Source organism: Helianthus annuus, chromosome 8, assembly GCF_002127325.2.
Source record: "Helianthus annuus cultivar XRQ/B chromosome 8, HanXRQr2.0-SUNRISE, whole genome shotgun sequence".
NCBI lineage: Eukaryota > Viridiplantae > Streptophyta > Magnoliopsida > Asterales > Asteraceae > Helianthus > Helianthus annuus.
In genome coordinates this window covers 125,455,088-125,475,422 of record NC_035440.2, presented here as the reverse complement: position 1 = coordinate 125,475,422, position 20,335 = coordinate 125,455,088, and the positions used below count along the sequence as shown (strand labels likewise).

At 40.2% G+C, this 20,335-nt stretch overlaps 1 protein-coding gene across 1 annotated transcript; it reads right to left on the bottom strand.

Moving 5' to 3' along the window:
• Window positions 1–13,600: 13,600 nt before the first annotated feature.
• LOC110866851 (monothiol glutaredoxin-S2-like) lies at window positions 13,601–16,211 on the bottom strand. Its single transcript, XM_035976130.1, has 3 exons — window positions 16,200–16,211; window positions 15,833–16,146; window positions 13,601–13,607 (listed from the first exon to the last, which is right to left on the bottom strand). Exons 1-3 carry the CDS (start codon window positions 16,209–16,211, stop codon window positions 13,601–13,603), a joined length of 333 nt encoding a protein of 110 aa, XP_035832023.1.
• Between the last annotated feature and the right edge of the window lie 4,124 nt (window positions 16,212–20,335).

Here is a 20,335-nt window from a genome sequence, read left to right as displayed (position 1 = left end):
ATAGGCACCGTCTTCCTTCTGTTGTAAACGTTGCCTCGAGCCACGTAAGGCTTAAGCCCTTACGTTTTCTGGTTTCAATGCTTCTACCTGAGCATCTCGTATCTGTGCTGGAAGACTAGACCGAATGGTGAGCTGCAATGCTCGTACGCGTCTAGGTAGAGTGTCCTTTCGACTGGGAGCGTCAGCCACAACATTGGCTTTGCCTGGATGGTACTTAATAGCGCATTCGTAATCGTTCAAAAGTTCGACCCATCTTCGTTGACGCATGTTCAAATCCTTTTGCTTAAGGATATGCTCGAGACTCCTGTGATCGGTGTAAATAGTGCACTTGGTACCGTACAGGTAGTGTCGCCATATCTTAAGCGCGAAAACAACAGCTCCCAGCTCCAAATCGTGCGTCGTGTAGTTCCGTTCATGAACCTTAAGTTGGCGCGAAGCGTAAGCAATGACCTTGTCGCGCTGCATTAACACACATCCAAGACCCTGAATGGATGCATCACAATAAACTACGAAGTCGTCTGTGCCCTCTGGCAATGAGAGGATAGGTGCATTGTAAAGTCTATCCTTTAAGTGCTGAAAAGCAGTTTCCTGAGTATTGCCCCAACGGTAGGTGGCACCCTTCTGTGTCAGTAGTGTAAGCGGCTGTGCAATCTTTGAGAAATCTTTAATGAATCGCCTGTAATAACCCGCCAAACCCAAGAATTGGCGTATTTCCGTTGGTGTACGCGGTGTAGGCCAGTTCCTGATCGAATCTACCTTGGATGGATCAACATGGATCCCATCCTTGTTTACCACGTGGCCTAGAAAGTGGACTTCACGAAGCCAGAAGTCGCATTTTGAAAACTTAGCGTACAGTTGTTCCTTTCGAAGAAGTTCCAAGATAAGCCGTAAGTGCTGCTCGTGTTCCTCCTGACTCTTGGAGTAGATCAGAATGTCGTCGATGAATACAATCACAAACTTGTCTAGGTAGGGTTTGCACACCCTGTTCATAAGATCCATGAAGACTGCCGGTGCATTTGTTAGCCCAAATGGCATGACTAGAAACTCGTAATGGCCGTAGCAAGTTCTGAATGCTGTTTTGGAGACGTCCTCATCCTGGACACTCAGCTGATGGTAACCTGACCTCAGGTCTATCTTGGAGTAGTAGCTCGACCCTTGCAACTGGTCGAATAAGTCGTCAATACGCAGAAGAGGATAACGGTTCTTCACCGTCACCTTGTTCAGTTCACGGTAGTCTATGCACATCCTGAAGGTACCGTCCTTCTTTTTCACGAATAACACTGGAGCTCCCCAAGGCGAAGAGCTTGGACGAATAAAGCCCTTTTCCAAGAGCTCTTGTAGCTGCTTTGACAGTTCTTCCAGTTCAGTTGGAGCTAAACGATAGGGTGCTCGAGCTATCGGTGCTGCTCCTGGTGCTAGCTCGATTTGAAACTCGACCTGGCGATGAGGTGGTAGACCAGGTAATTCCTGTGGAAACACTTGAGGAAAGTCGCGAACTATTGGAATGTCCTCTATTCTTTTCTCTTTCGTTGATGCATCAGTAACTAGTGCCAAAATGGCAGTGTGCCCCTTTCGTAAACATTTCTGAGCCTTCAGGAAGGAGATGATGCCAACCACGGCACCACTCTTGTCGCCCTGAACTTCGAGAGGTTCCCTACCAGAACGAGGGATACGAACAATCTTCTCTTTGCACAATATCTCTACGTGATGTTGAGATAGCCAGTCCATACCAATGACGATGTCGAAACTACCCAAAACTATGGGAATGAGGTCGATCGAGAAAGTCTGACCCGCGAGGATAAGATTACAACCCTGAACTATGTGTGTGGCCTCTAGACTCTTACCATTAGCTAATTCTACGACATGCTTAGTGTTCAGAAGTGTGGGTGTACGTTTTAACATTTGGCTAACTTTGAAAGACATATAACTTGTATTCGCACCCGAGTCAAACAAAACAGTAACGTAAAAGTCGTCAAGAAGAAACTTACCCATGACTACGTTAGGATCGTTCCTTGCGTCACCCTTACCTAGCACGAAAGCTCGACCCCTAGCTTCATTGCCATTATTGTTCCCATCGTTGTTACCATTGCCCTGATTGTTATTGTTACGGTTCTGGTTCTGGTTCAATTGAGGGCAATCACGTTTGAAATGACCTTCAGCACCACACTGAAAGCATCCCCTGTTGCCTCGTTGTTGCTGCTGTTGCTGGTTCTGTGGAGCTGGTAGTTGCGGTTGCTGGTTCTGATTCACAGGCCGTGGGCTCCTACAGTCTTTGGCCTCGTGGCCCATCTTGAGACACCTTTGGCAATGACCCTTGTTGCACTGGCCGCTATGGTGCCTGTTACAGTTGTGGCACTTTGGATGATTTCCCTGATATCTTCTCTGCCCACAACTACCAGAAGACTACTGACTAGGACTCTGGTAGTGGTCAGTCTTCTGTTGTTGAGCCTGAGACTGAACTGTTGCTGAACCTTTGCTAGAATCCCCTTCCCACTTTCTTTTGTTTTCACTGGGGGTAGCAGGAGTAGCGGCTGATGTGGTAGCAGTAGTAGCGCTGATACGTTTCGGTAGCTTGTCCTGATCCACTGCCTGATCAGTGAGGCGATGAGCGAGTCGCTGAATATCCTGAACGTTGTCGAGATTAGCCAATGTCACATGGCTCTGGATTTCTGGCGCTAGACCTTTGAGATACAACTCAATGCGCTTAATTGGAGGGTCCACCATAGTTGGACACAAGATGGCCAGTTCGTTTGACCGATTCGTATAAGCCTCGATTTCCGATCCTGTCATCTTCAGGTGATAAAGCTCCACTTCCAACTTGTGGATGTCATCACGCGTGCAGTATTCTCGCTTGATCAGTTCCTTAAAATCGTTCCAAGGGGTGGCGTTAGCAGCTGCCAACCCTAAAATCTGAACTTGCGCGTTCCACCAAGTTAGCGCAATTCCTTCTAAAGTACCAGTGGCGTATTTCACCCTGCGAGCCTCAGGGCACTCACACATCTCAAACACCGACTCGAGCTTCTCGAACCAATGGAGGAGTCCAACCGCTCCTTCTGTGCCACTAAACGTGCTTGGACGACAGTCCATGAAGTTCTTGAAATTGCAAACTGGTTGCGGTGCGTGTTGACCTATTGTGTACGAATAGGGCAAAGTTAAACACAAGAGTTGGTCTAAAAGTGTAGGATCTAAAGACCCTAGTGTGAGATACAACTGCAGGGTATACCTCCTGCGTGTGCAGCTGCAAGTGCCGCAGCAACTTGTTCGTTAATGAGAGCCATCAACTGGGCTTGAGTCATGTTAACGCGCCCAGACATGATCTTCATAGTAAAAGTAGCATAAGTGAGAATGGTTCGCGAGTAGTGCGATGACAGAAGAGTGTAAGCACATAGGTATTCTCATGCAATAGTAGTTATGTGTATCTAAGCATACTTCGAGCAAAGTTCTATGTAATTCTAGCATGTAGGCAATAAACATAAACCATATTACCTAGGATGTTGAGTCTTGCACGTGGAGCGAAGCGTCGTTGTGGATCGTTGAGAGCACTGTTCTGGTTATAGTCTGGTTTTAATAAAAACACTTTTCCCATATTAAAACCAAGTTCTCTATAACCAATGGCTCTGATACCAATCTGTCACACCCCCAAAAATCCACACGCGGAGTACCACCGCTTGGAGGCGTGACATGACCAGGATCAAGCCACCAATTATATTGAACATAACATTAAACATTAAAAGTAATCAATGGAACCCATCACAATATAATTGATGTTCAACAAAACATAATTTGAGTAGCGGAAGCATAAGTATGTAAACCCAATGTAAATCATAAGTTCAATTGTTTAAACGTTTAACATGGCATCCACGATCCATGTCCCACAACGATCTGCTCCTCCCTGTGCAAGCTCCATAAGTACCTAAGGTCCTGCAAGGCATGCAGCAGAGAGTCAACAACTAGTTGAGCGAGTTCACGGAAAGTAAGTTCGTAATAGCAAAACGTATGTTCATTTAGTGGGGGCTTCCCATGTATGTATGCACTACTAGTGGGGATTTCCCGAGATTATACTTGTTACTAGTGGGGGCTTCCCATATTTATACTTAATAGACTACTTGCAACCATGTGTTCTTCTTAGCCCGAGAACAGGAATACGTACGAGGTCACGTAGGTTTTACGTGAGTGCCCTTCCCCGAGGACAGTGGTACGCGTGGGGTTTACGTAGGTTTTACGTAAGTGTCCTTCCGACCCGGAAGACAGTAGTAGGTATGAGTTTACGTAGGTTTTACGTAAGTGTCCTCCCGACCCGGGAGACAGTGGTAGATACTAATTTACGTAGGTTTTATGTAAGTGTCCTGACTAACCTGAGGACGATGGTATATAGTCTAGCAATAATGTAAGTACGAGTAATTATCCATTTCAATCCTTCCAACCAATTCCCAATCCCGGAATCCCATGCCTTGGCTGTGTGAACTCACCTTGGTTTGCTCGGCAGATACACAAAGTTCGACTAAGCTATATAGTGATCAACCACATCCTAGCATGGTTATTATAAAAGTCAGGTTCGTATTCAAGTATAACACGTATGTCCTACACGTATTGTACACAAGTATAAACATGGCATGCACAAGTATTCGTAGCAGTTTAATAGCAATCACGTAACAAGTCCAAGTATCCGGCCCAATCAGTTGGGCTCGTACAGTGAAAGTCCAATAGTGTTCAAGTGCTCACGGTCTCGAGTCGAGACTAACAATTTCGAGTCAAGACTAGTCGGTCTCGAGGTGTACTGGTTTCGGGGTCTCGAGTCGCAACAAAGGAGGTCTCGACTGGTGCATATATCACTCGAGACTAGGTGGTCTCGAGTCGGGTCTCGAGTCGTAACAGGACTCGCAATACGGGTCTCAGGTTGTTCTGTTTTGTGTCGGTGGTGAGGTCCCGAGTCGAGACTAGGTGTTCTCGACTCGCAATCCATGTCGAGACTAGCATATTGTAACAGTTTCCTTATTAGCAGCTCAATTAGTTCCGTAAAATCAGTCAACAAATTTAGCAGTTTCATAATCAGATCAAATCAGCTATTATTCGGTAATTATGAACATTCATATCATCATCATCAAGAACAAACAATCGGATCATCATACAAACATAAACCGAATCATTTGACTATCATGCAACCTAAATCACAATCACAAGTCATAATATCACAGCCGATTAACAAGCACACATTCGAACCGATTAGCATATTACCAATCCGATTTAATCATACATGCAGCCGATTTCATGAACACTAAGAATCAACAACATAATAAATCATGCTAACAAGAACCCTAGATCATGTAATCCGATAGATAACAATATCATCTCATAATCATACATATTACACATGCAATCGACGAACTTAATACTAACCGAGATGAGAAGAGGATGATCCGAATCCAAAAGCTTTGATGGAAAGGGATTTCGGCTGCCTTTGGTTCCGATCGAGAGAGAGAGAGAGTGTGTTCTAGGGTTTGTGTGTGTGAGGATGTTTGGCAAGTAAATGAAAATCTAAACCCCTAATGGGTATGTGTTTGCGAATCAAGGGAAGTAGGCCGAAACCTTTACCGGGTTGCCCTCTTGGTCTCGAGTCGGATGTGTGTAAACCGAATGGGCTTGTATAGCCGAGTGGGTCATGTATGATCGGATCATGCAACATATAAACAAACATTCACAATTTCACACAAGGCACGTATAACATGTTATTCAAATAGAGTTCACATAATCACGTAACGTTACACAAAAGTAGGTTCGAAATACGAGTTGTCACACATTATGTTCAAACCACTGTTTCACAAATTCAGTATGTTCAAACCCCTGTTCCTCAGGCACAAGTGCAACCTGTTGCACCTCAACAAGCTGCTCCAACAGTGACACAACCAGATCAGCAAAGCTTTTTCACACAAGGCTTTGTTGATTGGAGCAGCATGCCTGATGAACTTGGTGATGAAAATTTTGCTCTCTATGCTTCTAATGATGCTTTTGATGATGAATTTTGTTTGATGGCATTAGAATCAATACCAGAAGGGGTTGAAACTGAAGGAGAACAGCTAAGTGATTGTGCCATGATGGCTGCTGCTAAGGTATCACCTCAAGTTCTTGAAAAACTGTGTTCAGACAATTGCATTATTGCATTTGCTAACATTAAAGAGGTGAATGAAAATATTAGGGATAAAATCTTGTCTGATGAGGTCAAATTTGAAAAGTCATTAAAAGAACTTAGAAACAAATTAGCTGAAAAGGATAAAGAAATCAGCAGCTTAAAAGAAGAACAAAGCATAACCAAAACTCAACTCCAAACTATGGTAGAAACATACCAAGTTTGCAAAAAGGAGTTAGAGTCTACACAGATCACCTATGAAAGATGGGTAGAATCTTGTAAAGGGTATGAGGTTATGCTTGAGAAACAGCTTAAAAGCAATGTCAAGTTTGGTATAGGACATAGAAAATATGATGATCTTGTAAACACTGCTGCAATACAAGTTGTTTCTTCTGAAATCATACCAACCAACAAAAGTGGCAAAGAAGTTAAAATAACTGACAAACTTGGTAACAAAATTACTCTGGAAAGATCTGTGGGATCTTCAACATTTGAAGAAATTGAGAAATACCAATTTAAACCCACATGGTCTGATGAGTGTGATATCCTTGAAAATTTCAAACCAATGGATTTCATAACCACTGATGGTGTCAAAGCTCCAAAAGCAAAGGTCATTCCTATCAAAGATATCCCAACAGAGGTTCAAAACTCTGTTGCAAAAGAATCTGAGAAAAGGAAGAAAAGAGAAAAAATCAAAAACTTGTTTTGTGAATTATGTGAAAAGAAGAATCATCTAACAAAAGATTGTTTTCATCTAAAAGCATATGATATCAACAAAACAAGCATCATTTTACCTGCTGAAAGCTGCACCATCTGTGGTAAAGATAATCACAAAACTCAAGAATGTGTGTATCTCAAAAACTTTGACATAAAAAAGAATGAATACACTGCAAAAACATCCTTGAGTCCATCAACATCATCTGTCAAGTTCACCAAGAAACAACCACTGTTTGTCCCTATCCAAACAGCTGTCACAAAACAGCTGAACCAAAAGTCTGTCCAAAGAGATGTACAGGTGACTGATGCACCCCCTGCCAATCAATTCAGAAAAGGCAAGGAAAAAGCATCATACCAAAGGATTCCACATGTTTATGAGGCTTACAAAAAGCCCTCTAAACCAAGAGTGAACAGACATCCTTTTGGTTATCAACAGATGATGGGCCAAGACCCCCAACAATGGTTAGAGAAAAACATTCTCAAAAATGTTCAAACCCCTGTGCTAACCACTGTCCATGCATCTGCCTCCATCCGAGACACTGTTGAGACCCCATCCAAAGCCCTGTTGGCTTTGGAGACCTCTATGAACTAATCCTTTTACTTCATGTGCAGGGAGCTTCTGCATGCTTAGATAGTCTTTGGTATGTAGATAGTGGAGGCTCCAGGCACATGACAGGATGTAAAGCCCTTCTTCAAGATTTCAAAATTCATGGAGGGGGTGATATATCCTTTGGTAATAATATTAAGGGGAAAAGTTCTGGGGTCTGGTACAGTAAAGTCTGGAAATGTAAAATTTGAAAATGTCAATCTTATTGATAATCTGAAATTCAACCTCCTGAGTGTATCTCAAATGAGTGATAAAGGGTTTGGATCATTCTTCACAAAGGATTGTTGTAGGATTGTTGGACCATAAATGGTTAGTAAGATTGAAGCAATAATCAAGAAAGGCTCAACAAAACTTGTTGCTCAAAGAAGTGGCAATGTTTATGTTGTTGACATGTCAAGAGAGTGTCCCAGAGCTGATGCCTGTCTGTTCTCAGCTGCCTCTAACAAAGAGACAGAGCTATGGCACAAAAGACTAGGACACACAAATCTCAAAACAATCAATGAAATTTCAAAAAATGGCTTAGTAAGAGGCTTACCACAAAAAATGTTTTCATGTCCTGAACACTGTGTTTCATGTTTAAAAGGAAAACAGCACAAGAGCTCTTTTAAGTCCATTGAAGAGTCCAAAACAGCCCAGTGTTTGCAAATGCTGCACATGGATTTGTTTGGCCCAGTGCAAGTCATGAGTCTCAAAAAGAAAAGATATTGCTTGGTTATTGTTGATGACTTCTCTAGGTTCACATGGACCTTCTTTTTACACTCAAAAGATGAGACTGCAGGCATTTTGCAAGACTTTGTGATACAGGTTGAAAAGCAATTTGACCTTCTAGTAAAAGTCTTCAGGAGTGACAATGGCACAGAATTCAAAAATAAGGAGTTGGATGCCTTCTGTGTGAAGAAAGGGATTGTAAGGCAGTACAGCATCCCTAGAACACCAGAGCAAAATGGGGTTGTTGAAAGAAAGAACAAAACATTGATTGAGGCTGCCAGAACCATGCTTGCAGATTCAGGTCCATCAGAAGATTCATCACCAGACTATGGATATGAGATCATCATTCCTCAAAAGTCTGCTTCAATAGGGATAGCATCAGTTGTTCAAAACAGTTGTCAAAGCTCAACCACTGCTACCTCAACAGTTGTTGACCAAAGTAGCCCTTTAACCACTGTTTCCACCTCATCAAACACTGCTGACAAAAGTCCTCAAACAGTGGATCAAAGTCAGCAGGTGTCCACACCTTTACCCCCTATGCCACCACCTTTTGAAGCCACTACTGGGCCATCAAAGTCACCAGCAGTGGTTAGCTCAGATGATACACATCTGCAGCCTTCACCACTCAATGCCATTATTCCATACCAAGGAGAGCTAATCTTCTTGAAATCTCATCCATCAGATCAAATTATTGGCAACATCAATGTAGGGGTGCTCACAAGAAAGCAGTCCCAAAACATTTGTCTTTTTGCAGGTTTTCTATCACTTCATCAGCCGGTCAAGTACCAAGAGGCACTGAAAGACAACAGCTGGGTAGAAGCTATGCAAGAGGAGCTCCAACAGCTTAGAAGACAACAAGTATGGGAGCTTGTTCCATTGCCAGAGGGTGTGAGTCCTATTGGCACAAAATGGGTCTTCAAAAATAAAACTGATGAAAGGGGCATTGTTGTCAAGAATAAAGCCAGGCTTGTGGTTCAAGGTTTCAGACAAGAAGAGGGCATTGATTATGATGAAACATTTGCCCCTGTAGCAAGACTTGAAGCTATCAAACTCTTTCTGGCCTTTGCTGTCAACCACAACATCAAGGTGTATCAAATGGATATCAAATGTGCATTCCTCCATGGTAAGATTCAAGAGGAGGTTTATGTTTGTCAACCTCCAGGTTTTGAGGATCCATTTAATCCAGATCATGTCTACAAGCTAAATAAAGCTTTGTATGGCCTGAAACAAGCACCAAGAGCCTGGTATGAAACTCGGTCCACCTTTTTACTTTCCATTGGTTTCACCAGAGGCAGGATTGATAAAACACTGTTTTTAAAATGGAGAGGAAAGGATTTGATGATTGTCCAGATTTATGTGGATGACATCATTTTTGGAAGCACATGTAATAAAATGTGTGAGGAGTTCAGACAACTCATGACAGCTGAGTTTGAAATGAGTGCAATGGGTGAACTCCAGTGCTTTCTTGGTCTCCAAGTAAGGTAACTGCAAAATGGTACTTTTATCCATCAAGGCAAATATGCCAAAGAACTTTTAAAGAAATTTGATATGGATGATTGTAAGACATGTAGTACACCCATTGCAACCAATAAATTGGTCATGTCTGAAGAAAAGGATGATTTGGTTAATCAGACCTTATATAGAAGCATGATTGGGCCTTTATTGTACCTAACTGCATCTAGACCAGACATCATGTTTGCAACATGTGTCTGTGCAAGATACCAATCAGCCCCTAGAAAGTCAAACCTTATTGCTGTAAAAAGGATATTCAGATACCTCAAAGGTGCTCCCACACTTGGTATCTGGTATCCAGCTGATGGTAAAATTGAGCTTTCAGGTTTCTCAGATAGTGACTTTGCTGGATGTGATAAAACAAGGAAGTCCACTTCAGGAGGGTGCCAATTCCTAGGCAATTGCTTAGTGTCTTGGCAAAGCAAAAAGCAAGCAGCTGTTTCCACATCCACTGCTGAGGCAGAATACATAGCTGCTGCAATCTGTACAGCCCAACTGCTCTGGCTTCAAAATCAGTTACTGGATTTTGGTATCACTGCCTTGAAGACACCACTTATGTTGGACAGCTAGGCAGCAAAAAATATCATCAAAAATCCAGTTTCCCATTCAACCACCAAACACATCGACATCAGACATCACTTTGTGAGGGATTGCTATGAAAAAGGTTTGATTTCTCTGCATCATGTTCCAACTAAGGATCAGCTGGCAGATGTGCTAACCAAAGCATTAGACACATCCACCTTTGAAAGCTTGATCTCTAGGATTGGCATGCTCAACATGGAATAACAGGCAAGATCCTGTTTTTCTATGAACAAAAGCATTAAAATGTTTTCAGAAAATCAAAAATCCATCCTTAAAAATAGCTAAAAATGAATTTTTCATTGAAATCCTAAAAGTCTGCCATAACCACTGATGGGTTCAAAAGTCTGTTCTACTACAAAAGTCTGTCCACTGCTGAAAGTCACCCCCTGTTCTCATGTTCTTTTGATTACCACTGATGGTCATAATCATTGTTGTATCCACTGCTGAGCTATCTACTGATAGTGAAAAGCATCCACTGTCCTCCATTATCATCACAACTACTGCCTTCACCAGTTGTTTTCACAAACTGTACTGTTCAAAAGTACTGTCCTTCACTTCACCAGGGGATGGCATGCGGACAGTACTTAGTGGTCAGACCTTTTGTAACCGCTGCCACGTCAACATTCACTTTTCATCAATAAAACCCCCTTTCAAAACCCAAACAGGGTTTCACTGTAGAATTGAATTCTTAAAAATTCTCTTCTCAAAGCAGTTTCCAATCCATTCCATCAAATTTCTCCACATTCTCATCTTCGATTCTCATCTTCAAAATGACAAAATCGAAATCATCCGCAAAAGCTTCCAAAGGGGCCTCTCAAAAGGCTACCTCCACCGAAATCCCACACAAACCGTCTCATAATCTACTGGGTCTTCTCACAAAACCCGGCACCATCGATACATTTGACTCCATCCTTGATATTATCAACGCATCAAAGTACAAAACTTTGTTACCCGTTGATGCACCCATTTACCTGCAAACTCAGAGAGAGTTTTGGAAAAATTGTACCCTTGAAAAACAAGGAGAAGATGTCATAGCCATTAACTCTACTCTGCAGAAGAAGACAGTCCGAATAATACCGCAATCCAAATCTGAGGTCTTTCAGCTCGCTGATCAGGAAGGTACAGATTCTTTCCCTAAAAACGAGTTAAAAATTGACTTCATTGAGCGAGGGTATGCGGACACAATGATGAAGAGGGATACCTTAGAAAAAGGCTTCTTCCCTCCTGCAACAAGATTTTTATTCCATACCCTCCTCGTGTGTGTTTCAAATAAAAGCACCTCTTTTAATGAAATACCACTGAAGATTCAAAACTTGGGATATGCTATTTTACAAGGAGAAAATTTCAACTATTCCAAAGTAATCTTCAATGATTTGGTTAAAAATGTTGAAACAAAATCATTTTTACTGTTTCCAAGATTTTTAAGCTATTATTTTGAGAAAAAAATTCAGTAAGAATGATATTGCGGTAATAAATCAAGGTGACTCTTTTCAAATAAAAAGCTTAACGTCTGAAACATTTACAAGAATGTCAACACCTTGCAAAACACAAGCAGAGGTGCCTGAGCAGATTTTAGCAACAAACATTGCTCCTCAGGTATCTGCTGCTGAGCCCACTGCTCAAGGTGATCAAGGTAGCCAAACAACTGCCTTGAAACCCACACCTAAAATCACCAAAAAACCACCGAAAAAGAAAAATCAAAAACCCCCCAAACCTATCAAAAAGGCAACTCTGGAGGCTGAGATACCGGAGCAACTGCCTGTGACAACACAAAAGTCACAACAAACCACTGTTGCTACTTCCTCACAGCAGTTGGTAAATATATCTCAAACCCTAGCCGAAACTCCTCTTGTCTCTTCACAAAAAGAACAGGTTGTACAACAAGGGTCACCACATCATGAGGCTCTAGAAGCACTCGTTTCCATCCTCCACAGCCCAATACCCGGGGCAATTTCACTTTCTAAACCTACCTTCACATCCCCAATTCCACCAAATACCAAACTACTGTTGGATGCAATTGATCTGAACCTGGCACAAACCAATCCTTCTCAATCACCTGTCCATGAGAATATACCTCAACAAAAGACTGGGCCTGATGTATCAATCTTTGCTAACCCACCAACACAACCTGAGGAGGTTACACCCCTTGAGTTACAAGTAACTCTTGGTGGTATTCCAAGTGAAGCAGCCACTACAAGTGTTGAATCTACAGGTTTACACTTGGACAGTGGTTACATCAATAAGACTTCTTTGGAGGCAATTCCTTCCATAACACCTCTGTTATCTACTAGTGAGTTTATATTAACCACTGGTTCCATCAAAAAATTATCAAGTGTTGAAGGAAGAAGACCCCAGTACCAAGAAAAAGGGGCATCAGTTGTTGATGTTTGGAGCACACTCCCTACCTCAACTTCTGATAAAACCACTGCTAGTGGGAAATCAGATGATCCCATTAAATTGGGTGATGGTTTAAAGTACCAAGAATTGACGGGTAAAGTTGAAAAACTGGATACCACTGTTGCAGAAATCAAAGACATGCTGCATCAGTTGTTGACAGTTCAAATGGTACAATCCACTGCTGTTCCACCTCAAGCACCTGCTCCACCACCAGCAGATGCTACAAATGAGCTTTGGAATCTTTTTCAACCATTTCTCCACCAACAACACCAGATGGCTGAGCAGCAGCATGAAAAACATGTTCAAGAGCTCAAAAATGTAATGGAGCCTAGATACAAAGATACAAAGGATGACATTAAGGCTCTCAAGGCCCATCTGTTGACAACCACTAGCACTGCTCCTCTGACAGTTCTCTTCATTGATGAAATCCCCTCAGATAATGCCAAAAAGGGGGAGAAAATTAAGGAGTGGATAAAGAAAGGGATTGATAATGGGCTATATCTTGATACAGAAAAAGATGCAATGCTCAGAGAAATTCCCTTGCCAGATGGAAGCAAGAAGGTTGATGTGACCCAGAATGCACTTGATGACAGTATCATAAGTGTAAAAAGGGATAGAGCGGCAAAGGATCTGTCAAGGTGGAATGAGGAAAGAGAGCTTTCATGAAGCTGAATGAACAAGGTTGTTCTAGTGAAAAGGATGATCAAAATCCTGTTCCAAAAAGAAATCTTACTAGAAAAGTAAGGAAACCTAAATCCACACCATCCAGTTTTCAAAAGCATACTCCAAAACCATCATCCAAAAGCCACCAACATCAAACCTCCACCCAAACAGCTGTTGCAACCTCTGTTGTACCAACATCTGCTGGTACCTCAGTTGTTACAACAACTTCTCTCACTTCAACACACACCACTACCACTGCCTTATCACCACCAAAAACAACATCTCTACCATCACTTCCTGCCATAAAGCAGAAGACATCAGATGTTATAACATCTGCTGTAATGACAACAGTGGTTGAAACACCAGTTGTTTCAACAGCTTTTAGTCAGTCACAAACCACTGCCACTCAAATCACTCCCACTGGTCAACCCAAAACATCATCTGCCTCTCCTAAAATAAAAAGGAGAAGGGTTATCATATCAGATGATGATTCTCCATCACCACCACCAACAGCTTCAAAATCCTAAGCACTTGTCACAGTTTCAAAACCCGTTCATTTCTCTTCAACTCAAATTCAAAAGCCATTACCTCCTGCAGGTGTTGTGTTTCCTTTAGAACTCATAGTAGTTAGAGATGAAATCAAATCTTTCTACTATGAGGACAACCCTGCCAAAAGGAGCTTGCCTTCAGTTAGAGGATATCCCAGGCCAAACAACATTGAAGAATATTTGGAAATCAAAGCCAAACAAGCAGAGGATATCGCTAACAAAAACAAACAAGGGAAATCTGATAGGGAATTTCAGCAAAACTATCAGTTTCTCGTTACACAGGTCAGATCAATGGAACAATTTGCCAAAAATGTTAGTCAACAAATTTCAGGAAAGGCAGATGAGACCCTAAGAAAAGACTACATTGAAAATATCATGACCTACAAGAAATACAAGGGGGAGAAACACATGTATAAAAACTAGACCATTCATGAGCTTGAAAAAGAAGTAGCCAGGATTCATGAAATGATCAAAGATGATGTCCAGCAGACTCCCCCTGAAAAATTCAAACAGTTTGAAACTGAAAAGGCACTAGAGTTGAAGAGAATGAAAGAGGAGCTAATCACTGCTGATTATGGGTCAAGGAATTCTGTGTCAAAGTGGGGAGAAGCTAGGGTCAGGGCCACCTATAAAAGGTTGGAGGAGCTCAGGAAGAAAGATCCAACAGCTCCATAAAAACCTGACTATTCCAAAGCAGAGGTTTCAAAAAGACCACCAAAGCTGCAAGCCAAACGAACCACTACTCCTGCTGGTGCTGCTATCTACAAAAGAAGGAGTCAAAGCCAGTTGGGTGCTGAAACAGTTCAAGATTTAATTGCCGGAAATGACATTGTGAAAAAGGGCATTATTCTAATGTTGAAAGAAGAATCTGAACTGGAACAATCTGCAAGTACTGCTCAGCCAGTCATGAACAGGCCAGCATCACCAAATTCCTCAACAAATAAAAATCTCCCAAGAAACCCATCAGGCTCAAAAGTACAAAAGTGGAAAACTGATAAACAGACCCACGTATTGACTATGATCAGGTCTGATGGCGAAGTGAAGAAATTAACAAGGGAACAAGCTCTTGGCCTGAGTCTTGAAGATTTGCAGGATCTCCTTGATCTTCCACTTAGCAGGGATGATGATGATACAGATGCCTTAACTTTTGATATTCAATTCAAAGGGCAGATAAGGGAACTATTGTTGAGGCAATAAAGATCTACAATAATGAAGAGTTTTGGCATTATCTGTTCTAGGGGGAGATTGTTGGGATTGAACCCTACCAAAGGAACAGATAATGAAAGCCAAAACTGGATCAGGGCAGTGGATCCAGAAAACAGATGTTTGATTGCAAGTCTCTCCCCTTGAAAGTGGTTTCAACATCTGCTGACCTCCTATCTGCTGATCATGCAAACTGCTGACCTACAACTACTGATCAAGTTAACGACTGATTGAAGAACTAAAGCTCTGTTGTTCAATCTACTGCCATGGTTCAAGCACTGCTGATCATGACAAGTACTGCTGGGTTCACAGCAGTGGAAGGATGTAGCAGCAGTTTATATTTGCTTTATGTATTGAAATATAATATCAGTAATTAGCATAGCAGTGTTTGTATAGATCAGAGGTTAGAGTTTGTTAGGAGGTTAGATGTCACTTTCATGGTGACGTCAGCTTAGATGCTCAGTGGTTTGCAAGTGCCTATAAATAGAACAGTACTCTGTACTGTTCTGATAGCTCTTTCACCATCTTCTTTCTGCACGAACAAACACTGAGTTCGGGCTGAGGGGGAGTTTGCATATCATACATACATTGTAATCGGAGTTTAAAATTAAATTTAATCATTTGATTCAGTGGTGAAAATGTATGATTGGAATCATTTCTTCTGTTTGATTGTGAAAAGTTTGCTTCCATTTAAATTCCGCTGCACTACTCTTTCATTTGTTCATCTAAATTCAAACACAAATCACAATCAATCCAAACTCAGATCCTAACAATAGCCATATAGCTCTCTCTTTAATGAGCATTGGGACCAACTTTCCTTTGAGATGCAGACTCATCATCTCATTGGATCCACCAACGAGCTCCTGTCCTATAAATACAGCTGGGACACATGGCTTACACCCTAAGGCTATGAGTTCCTTCTCAATTTGCTGACCATCTGCGCGTTCATCAAGCTCATAAATAGTTAGGTTTGCCCCAAAGCTACATATTAGCGTCTTAATGTTGTGGCATATACAGCAAGAACTCTTGCTGAATATAACCACTGCTTTATCTTTAACCAATCTTGTCACATTTGGCCATTTTCTCTGCTGGATAACTGTAAGCTGGTTTTATGGTTAAGAGGTTTGCTTTTAGGAACTTGAACTGCCATTGAGGCTATATATAGCTGAACTAGAGGACACGAAAGGAGGAAAAGGTGGATACATGTAGTATCTGGTAATTTCCAAGATTACACTTTTATGTTGATCTCAAATGGAATGTCACAGGAGGTAGATTGCAATTTGATTGAATAATATTATAAAGGTGGTCTTAAATATCTGTTAAGATCTTTAATCTTGATATCTTTTGTTATATGGGGATACCAATTACCAACTGATTCTTGCTCAAGCATTTTTTTTTTCTATAAGAACCTTTGGAACAGTGCTTGACTCCAATGGCCTGGATTTTTTCAACTTGCCGAAAGTTAAGTAGAAATGAATATTTGGATAAAAGATGCATATAAGGGCGATAAAGCATAAAATTGTGATAATTAAATCTCATGGCATTTTTACAAGTATAATGAAAAGTTATGGACGTGAATCTATTCTTACGGATTATATTTTTATCTTTCAGTACTGCTTTGTCACAATACTGTGCTTATCATACGGGTCAACATTGGCGTCGTGCAATGCTTGGTTGAATGCCGATACATCTCTAACTGTGATTTTCTTGAGGTAAAGTTATCATTTTGCTAACTTTAGTTAAGATTAAGAATTAATTTTGAGTAAAATGCCATTTTTATCCCTAAGGTTCGGTCATTTTTGTGACTTTCGTCCAAATTTTTGTTTTTTCGCATCTGGATCCAACAGGTTCGAAATCTTGCCATTTTCGTCCCCGAGGTTTGGCAATTTATTGCGACTTTTGTCCCTCGAGGTTTGGCCTTCAGGGACGAAAATGCCAAGATTTCAAACCTTTTGGATCCAGATGCAAAAAAACCAACCTTTGGACTAAAATCGCAAAAATGACCAAACCTTAAGGACGAAAATGACATTTTACTCATTGATTTTATTATATCTACAGTTTCTAAAGTATCTAGAGCATCAATAATCTTTGTTTGAACAACATAGGACCTACACTCCTGGTTCATATGATGTGAAACCACTGTTTTAACCCAAAAGTGATTTCAAAACACTGTTTTAACAACACTGTTTTAACCCGGCAGTGGTTTCAAACACTGCTTACCCAAAAGTGGTTTGAAAACACTGTTTTAAAAACATTGTTTTACCCCAACAGTGGTTTCAAACACTGTTTTAACCCAAAAGTGTTTTAACAACAGTTGTTTGACTTTGGTCAAACAGACTTTTGAACCACTAACAATCATATTTTTGCAGTCAAACAGTTGTTTGACTTTGGTCAAACAGTGGTCAAACCACTGTTCGTTTAAAACAGTGTTTGAAACAGTGGTTATAACGGTGGTTTCAAACCACTGTTTGGTTAAAACGGTTGTTTCAAACCACTGTTTGGTTAAAACAGTGGTTTGAAACCACTGTTTGGTTAAAATGGTGGTACCATAGATTATGGAAAATTTGTTGCAACAATAAAATTAAATGGTGGGAGACATCCACATCTGTACAGGTCTTCAAGTCATCATCAAAGGGCTCTTTCATAAAATAAGGAGAATCTGAAGTCAATGTATGCTGATGGTAAATTGAAACAGTGGTTTCGGGAATTTTTTGCTGGTAAATTTTGCTCAATCTTTTATCTTTATTACACTTTAACATCTTGCGTGTTATCTGATGCTTTTTTTATTTTAAAAGGCGTTGCGCGATGCTTGATGCGCGCACATCATGTATGTGGGGCGTTCGTTACTAAAAAAATACTAAAGAATTATTTATAGGAAATATTTTAAACTGTTGGCTTTTGAATACTACAATTTCATTCCTGGTCAAAGTTGTTCAATCAACAGAAGTGTTTTGACCTGTTACCCAGCTTGCATGAACCACCCATTTTGCTACCTTTGCCCATGACTCGCTAATGTATACTTTCTTATCCAGTCTACCAGTTCGCTTGCTGGGATAATGATATTATCAAGGAGTACCACTAGGATCAACATTTTCTCTCTGCCGACTCTATACAACCAAAACACTATCCCTAATCATCTTCTCTATGCCGACTCCATACGACTATGAGTTTTGTTTATAATCACGACGTATTCTTTGTTATTTAGTTTTTTTGCTAATTATTATTTTTTTCGAGTTTGTACTCATTTGCAGTATGTATTTAGTCATCCTGAATTCATATAAAACTTATACAAGATAGTGATTTGGAGAAAGCGTAACTCAGTTTGGGGCATAGTTAAAGCAAAGCAAATGTCAAATGCAATTCGCACACACGAGATGCACTTTTTTAAAAGCAAAGTTAGTGTGATTGTAGATCCGAACACTAAATTGTTTCATTTTGTATTTTAGAGTTAAACATATTTTCAGTTCTTGAACAAATTTAAGGAGGTTATTTTATCTTGATACTAGGTTAGTTCCCCGTGTGTTACACGGGTTGAACAATTTAAACTATATAGTATAGATATTTCCTGTAAATGAACATTAGGCATTCTTAAATCTAGCACTTTCACAAAGTGTTGTTTGTTTACAGTGGTCATTCATGAGTGAGTATTTTACAATCTTTAGTGTTCATTATGGTTTACTTTCTCATGATATATAGTTTTTAATATACTTTATAACCATTATGCTTATCTCTTGCCTATATAAATTCCCATATGAGTTGCAAATATTGATCACTATTGAATTTTAGATGATACATATACTGGCAGTTTTTGCTTATTAAATAGTGATTAGGCGTTGGGGAAATCATAAGGGTGGTCAAGCTCCCTGGTGGAGTTATTGGAGTGCTGCAATTACAAATACAATTGGGCCAGCTATGGAATTATGGAATTGAAGCCCTAAAATATATCAACTATCCTGCTGAGATGTGTTAAAAGTCTATTAGGAGATATTATTATAAATATAATATAATTATATTAGGATATTATATGAGAAAATCTCGAAAGTCGCCATTCTTCTAAGTGCGTTATACATTTATTGTTATGTCTATTCAGTTGTGCGCACATTGGCGTGAGATATGCTAATCTTTGGTTGTGCATTAACTTTAGTCGTGGATGTGTTTTCTCTTGCCTAAACCCGATGTTTTCATTTTATATGCAGATAATACTACATACACGAATTATTCATGTGGTCCTGTTGTGCTTTTGTTTGTACTGTAATATAGGTTCATGATCTAATCCGGTGATGTGAAGAAATTGTTGTTGAATCCAATGAGATGCTTGATGTAATGAGGTCGTATTAATAACAAATAATAATTAATATAATTAAGTTTCCTGATCCCGGGAAGCAATCCCGGGTAAAAACCTAGTCATAGAAATAAAACAAGTAAACCCATATGCCATTTTGATTTTCTGAGGTTGAATTTATTATACTTGTTACTTTTTTTTTTATTTGAATGGCTAAACTTACATGCCATGGGGATTGAACCCATGACCTCCACCTATTCTACATCTTATCTAACTCACCAACACCATTGGGCTATTCTCAATGAATTTATTATACTTGTTACTTATCTACCATTGTAATGTAACTGGATGCTATTAATAATAAAGTCCCAGTGACTTTGTTGGTGATGAAGAAACTATAAATGTCACTGAAAAAGTGAAAATTGCCATGATGCTTGATGATACTGCCAAGTAGGGGGATAGTTTTCGGTATGTAGTTTTCGTATAGATTTTAAAAGGTATATACGTTTTCGACCCTCGGTTTTATAATTTTTTTAGGTATATACGTTTTCGACTCCCCACCGGAAATTTCAAGCTCCGCCATCATCACTCACGAGTCGGGCCTATACTTTTTTGTCACAATTTCATGAGTATCCCTGCAACACCAACAACATTCACTTCAATTCAGTTTCCATCCAACTAAAACTTAATTCATCTACATTTATTCCGGAAAAAAACAACTTTTATTTACTATTTATTGTGAATGATTATCTACAAAAGAAAAAGAAAAGAAAATAAAATCTCAATTATCTTGTGTTGGAGTTTTTTTTCTTTTTTTTTGAACGGTAACTTTCATTAACCACAATTAACCACAACGAAACCAGCCTACCCACAACCCGGGCAGACCGACGACACAAGCAAGACTACATATTCACAAATTTACACCAATTATTCCAAGTTACATCTTCGTGACGCGATCTATTAACGAATCAAAGAAAACTAACAGCTTTAAC